Below are 6,000 nucleotides of genomic sequence, written 5' to 3'. Positions count from 1 at the left end.
TGTGACGTTCATAGTTGACAAAACTAAAATTTTTATCCAACGATTTTGACAACTTGACAGGTTGGCGTCACCCATACGACTAACTCTAACTAAATATAGGTTCCGGAACCTATATTTAATGGCTCACGATCGTGCGCCTGGTACCATATCTACCTCAATTTACTTACATCTATGTAGTAAGGACAGTTTATTAGTTGTTGTAGTTTGGGCTAAGCTTCGCCTCCCTAACCTTTTTTCAACACCCACATTTTTAAGTGCCATTGGTCATCACTTTTATGATATCCCTGACCGTCTGCAAGACGTTTAAACGATTTTTCCCTTGAGGTGGTTCACCGCGAATGCCCTCGATTGTACTATGTTGTGGCGTTAAGTAAATGTATCTTCTTTCTTTCTTTCTTTCCATTGTAAAAGCACCTTATGAAAAGACGATTTCATAAATTAAATCCAGGACATTGCTGGTATAAGAACAAATTACTGCATTACCTTATCATTAAAGGCTAATTGTACTTTTTGACAACATAATCGTATATAAATGACAGATAATATACTCTAAAAAAATACGGAAAAAAATTGTTTATTGACTACATTTTAGAATATGAGGAATTCAGTTGTTTTCTCCAAAGACGCTGTTGTCACGCGGCATGGACATATAGCAACGATATTGATGTCTGGCGAATAGAAAAGCCTCAGATAGAATTTGTTGTTTAAATATAGAACTCGGTTACTAAAGTGTTAGAATAATGCGTTTTTTAAATCGACAGCAATATCATAGACATAAGCATATATGTCCCTGGTGCGAAGACAAATAACAGGTCCTAAAACGTTGTGCTATAGAACGCCATTACAATTTTATTATAACTACCTACCTACTTATTAGCTGAATATGAGGCGAATATTTTCGTACAAAAACTTTTTAATTCTGATGTTCATTTTAATTTGGCAACAACAGTGTCTATTGTGATGTGCAATCTCAAATTGTGTAAGTACCTACTTTCGAAAACTTTTACACTCATCAGTATCTGATACAAATACTAAATTGAGTCTAACATGCCGGAAAAGCAATAGGTAGACCTGTAAGATCTCGAATTATACTGAAATTATGTTATTTTAGATTTGTCCTTAATTTATTTAGATCTATTATTATATTATTTTTTGAACGAAAGTGCGATGTTGAAATCGCCGAGCAATGATTTAGAAATAATATATCATTCTAATCGATTCCTTCCGAATATTTACAAAGGCCGAGTGTCTCGTTTAAAAATATCACGGGAATATACATACAGTATTGGTATAAAATGTTAAAACCGAAACAATAACAACATGGAAGATCTTTGAAAAAATATTGACTATTCTGCACATAAAAAGAATTGATCTATCTGAAATATACATATGACATTACATTACATTAACCTACGACACATATACAGAAAACTTTACCTAAGACGTGTTACCAATACAATATTTTACATTTCATTGATATGTCACATTATGTACATCAATATCGATCTAAAGAATGAGTATGTTGCTCAAACTCCATGGCTACAATAGTCGTAGCAATAAATAAATAATTAAATTAGCACGGGACTATATGGTATATACGCGAAATATACAGAAAAGTATAGCAAATCACTCAGTTGAAGGTAGTCCAGCCCTTGGGCACGGCGGAGGGCGGGGCCTCTGCGCTTGAGCCCGGCGCCGGCGCCTCCAGCAGGCCGAAGCCGAACTGGCTAAAGTCCAACCCGTACTCGTGCAAGAGAGCACTGTCCGTCGCTTTGTTCGTCTCCACTTTATCATTTTTATCACGGCACTTGAGAGGATCGAAATCTTCTAGATTCGTCGGCGAATCGTCCAGTTTTATGAGATCAGTGGACTCACACGACTGTAAAAGAAAATTTAAATTAATCTTCACTATACGCGTTCGTATATCATTATCATTATTAAATCAGCATCTATAATTTAGTCTTATTCACTAACGCTACAAACAGATCTAAATCTTTTTAAGTAAATACACAAACTAGATACTATTACTACGTATTTAGTGGCATGCAATTGCGTGCACTAGGAAGGCATGATATAAGTGTGTTAATTATTTACAAGGCGACATATAGGACAGATAGACAGATCCCAGTGACATGTCATCTTTCACAGTTGGGCAAACCACGCGTACAATCAACGCAACGGCCTATTCATCAAATGTTCACTTCATAACGCAGCTAAGGAGCGGTGAAACAAATACCGGCACTATAATTAGAATAAATAATTATTTCTGCTTTTTACAAATCAATTAAATAAACCAGGATTAGTTCAGCAATAAATATTGTTATTTTTTATATTGTCTACAAATTATTAATTATCAGTAACGAGTCAGGTACCGCTTTAAAATAATTTAATTTGCTAACAAATGTTTTAATATTTACCTTTTGCTAAGTAAGAGAACGATGTCCTTTGCGACAATGTAGTAAGTTTCTCGTCTAGGCACTTTTTGTTATATCCCAGATTACATTAGTTCGTCATGAGAACCCTGAAATACTATTTGTCAGGCAGCCACACCATGTTAAACAGGTCGTAACAGATCACGGGTCAATCGGGGGTCGGGCAGTCGGTTCCACTGCCCATTCTCGACTGACCCAAACTAGGGATCACTGGTATCTAGCTCGAGTATAGTGAGGAATGAAGGACCTTGGATATGTTATAAATATATTAATCCATAATAAAATTAACAATATAATAAGTTTTTATAGTTAATGTTTTAATAAATAAACTATTCTTATCTATTCAGTTTTTAAAACCGTGTTAGTGCAAACAAGCTCCACTCTCGATTTCAGGACAAGAACTCGACCGCTTTCTGTTTGACGGCGAGGAATAGAATCGATATGAGTATAAATGCGCATATCACAATTACCTCTTGAGTTTTCCCTCTATTCGGTATGTGCAGGTTTCGGGCCACGGGCCTCGGTAAGCTATTTGGTTCCTGAGCAGGCGCGGGCGCTTGCGCGGGCGCGTGCGCGGGCGCGTGCGCGGGCGGCGGCTTGAAGCCGTTGGGCGCGGGCAGGGGCGCGGGCGAGCTGTCCGACAGCTTCCTCTGCGTGGTCGACATCGTCAGCTTCAGCTTGCCCTTCTCCTTGCCCTCCGTAAACTGAATAGTGCTCGTGTGGAAATCGCTCGCGTCACTGTTTTTGGTGATGTTAGTGACGAAATGCGAGTGGTTTGCGTGGTGCTGCGCGCGGGGAGGCGGCGCGGGTGCGTCGGACAGGTCTATCAACTTCCTCGTGGAAATTATTGGGTAACGGAGGGGGAGTTGGGGACGATCCGGTAACCGGGGTGGGACACTTGGTGACAGTGTTTTCTGCAAAATAAAATTGAATAATGTGCCACTGCGCCCCTAGGACCGTGCTGACACGCATTCGCATCACACGCATCGCATACAAAGTGACGTGACGGAGGCGGGTATGGGAGCGACTATGAAATAGAAACAAGCCGAGTAGGTAACTGAAATATAAATAGAAGTACAAAATTGACGACTAATCAAAATTAATGTCCCACAAGAAAAGTAGGATAACAGATAAATTTCTCATGTCTATGCGCGTAAATCTTGTGCGGTCAATTTTGATAAGACGTTAAGTAATAAAATAATGAAATAGTGAAAGTGCAATCATGGCTTTTGTAACTTAAAAACTGCATATTGATTGATGAAAATGAAAATGAATATATTTTTCGGAATAAGTATATTTTCATGGAATGTGCCGAGAAGTTTGGAATTAACTTAATGACTAATAATGAGTTTAGCGAGAAAATTGGGATCTCTACCAATGCAGTTCAATAAAATATGAAAATGTGTAGAAAGGGGGATATAAGGCACATAAAACACACACACGCATATGTATAGTAAAAATGTATAATAGTAAGTATTTTGGAGGACAAACCGTACATGTATCACAGTTGCACTTTTTTCATGCCTGCTTAGCCACAGCAAGCTTATACGATTTGTTAACTACAGGACAACAATACACAGTAACAAAAGCCACGATGACGAAAGCACACAACAAGCATCTAAGATTCTACTGAGATACCTACATAGAAATTAGAACACTTTTGTGTTGCTCTGACTATTAGCCCTTTGGACGCAATACATCACAAAGGTTGGTATTCCACCTCAATGTTCATTGAGTCTCACTCTATCACAAATGTGAGATGCAAATACACATTGGACAATGAAATTGGACAGGTGGAGTACCACACCTACAAAAGTACATATACGTTGCTCACAAGTGAGCTTAGAAACAGTGATAGCGTACGGTCAATCTTTAACTACTAAGCCAATTAGGGTTTCAGCTAATTTGTACGCTATATAATGTATAATAATTTAACACTACACACGCATAACAATTAAATCTGTCCGTGACTGTACGTGATAACACTTATAGGTCATCTTACCGCAGTGTGGGAGACACGCGACAGATAACTTTGCGCGGTCTAGGCATCCAAAGGGTTAGTGAGCCGTGCGAAAATCCGGTCCAGAGATACAAGGACCAAATTATCAAATAAAAACAGTTCAATAAAATTATATAAAGAAACTATAATTTGGATTTTACTAGTAGTTATGGAAATAACTACGTGGTAAGTTACTGCATATGACAAGGTCGATGACATATATTGTTCCTGCGTTCGATAAATCGAATAGACTGGCTCTTTTGATTCTGAACAATGAAACAACGCAAGTGTTTATGTGTGTAGTATATTGAATGACAAGGTAGCGAAATGTATTTCGTCGAGAGAGCCGTTAAATTCAGAGTAATAAATTATTCCAGAACAAAATCGCGTAGTGAGAATCGTTAAGAATCTTCGATATAAATATAAAAATAAAATCTACTTTACAGCACTAACAACTAATGCAATCGACCTTACATTTATGCAGATATAATATAATAAGTATTTATCACATACTGGATAATGTAAGTATGTTGTATTAAGTTTTTTGTATTTTTTCTAGTCTAAGCATAACAACTTTTTATTAAAAGAAACAATACCCAGTATGACAATTTAAACGTTCACGTTCAGGTCTAGCGAATGCGTCGGTTTCGCCTATTCATACTCGTACTTCTCTTACGGACTACGGTACGCTTGCATTACTTAGGAGAACGTGGACGACCGCGCGATACCTCCTTTCTATACAAAAGTAGTGTCAATATCCAGAGAAGAAAATAGGGATTACGTTTTTTTGAGGAAGCGATCGTCCACTATCCTCTTAATACGCGCGCAGCATGCGTACAGTAGTAAATTACGCATTCGCTAGGGACTCACTTGTCTCTGCGCATATCACTCAATGTTTAACTCACGGATTTGTCGGCTAGACTCAGCTGATTGTGCGGGCTGCTCGGCAGGCTGTCTCGGCGAGATTTGTTCTTGAACAGGTGTTCCATCTCCGTGAGCAGGTCGAGGGGCAGCTGCGGCGCGGGGTCGCGCAGCGGCGGGTCGCGGGACGGCGACGACTCCGAGGAATCCGAGGAGACCGGCGTTACTGAGCCGCATGAGAATCTGACAATGAGGTTAATACCAATTTTCATCAAACAGAGTTTACAATTGTGCCGCTTAACTTCAAACTCGGGTAAATCCATTCGACCCTCTCAGTAAATAGCTACCCTATTACCTTTTCCTAATACCAAAATCGCATAATCTGACGGATGGATTTACCCGAGTTTGAAGTTAAGCGATTCAATTGCTAAAATAGTTGTGGTAGTCAAAAGGTTAAGTTATATATAATCTCACAGACCGACTAAACTAATAGACGGAATACATAACACAATCGAGGTCATCACACATAAGCGCTCCCATACAAATTTAGTATAAATTAAGTTTAACTTGAGCTGTTATAATATGAAATGGTGTGGAATACATCTCGGATGTGCTGCTCAAATCGTAGCATTTTACAAGTAAAATTGCGCCTATGTGTGGTGACCTAGTGCTCTTAGGCGCCACTTGCACCATTTCACTAACCCGGTT

At 38.8% G+C, this 6,000-nt stretch overlaps 1 protein-coding gene across 2 annotated transcripts in view; it reads right to left on the bottom strand.

Annotated features, from left to right (window-relative positions):
• Positions 1 to 349: 349 nt before the first annotated feature.
• The window catches only part of LOC134804052 (DENN domain-containing protein 1A-like), a 30,000-nt gene continuing 24,349 nt past the window's right edge, over positions 350 to 6,000 (bottom strand). The window contains exons 12-14 of one of the 2 annotated variants that reach the window (XM_063776934.1): positions 5,337 to 5,535; positions 2,903 to 3,346; positions 350 to 1,879 (exon numbers count right to left, since the gene is read on the bottom strand). In XM_063776934.1, coding sequence (XP_063633004.1) covers positions 1,631 to 1,879; positions 2,903 to 3,346; positions 5,337 to 5,535 — 892 coding nt within the window. In that variant the 3' untranslated portion in view covers positions 350 to 1,630. The remainder of the gene's footprint in view (positions 1,880 to 2,902; positions 3,347 to 5,336; positions 5,536 to 6,000) is intronic. The other variant, XM_063776935.1, reaches the window with a different exon arrangement.

The sequence above is a fragment of the Cydia splendana genome, chromosome Z, assembly GCF_910591565.1.
Source record: "Cydia splendana chromosome Z, ilCydSple1.2, whole genome shotgun sequence".
In the NCBI taxonomy this organism is placed as follows: Eukaryota; Metazoa; Arthropoda; class Insecta; order Lepidoptera; family Tortricidae; genus Cydia; species Cydia splendana.
Note: the sequence above shows the minus strand (reverse complement) of the source record. Positions and strands in the feature narration are given on the sequence as shown.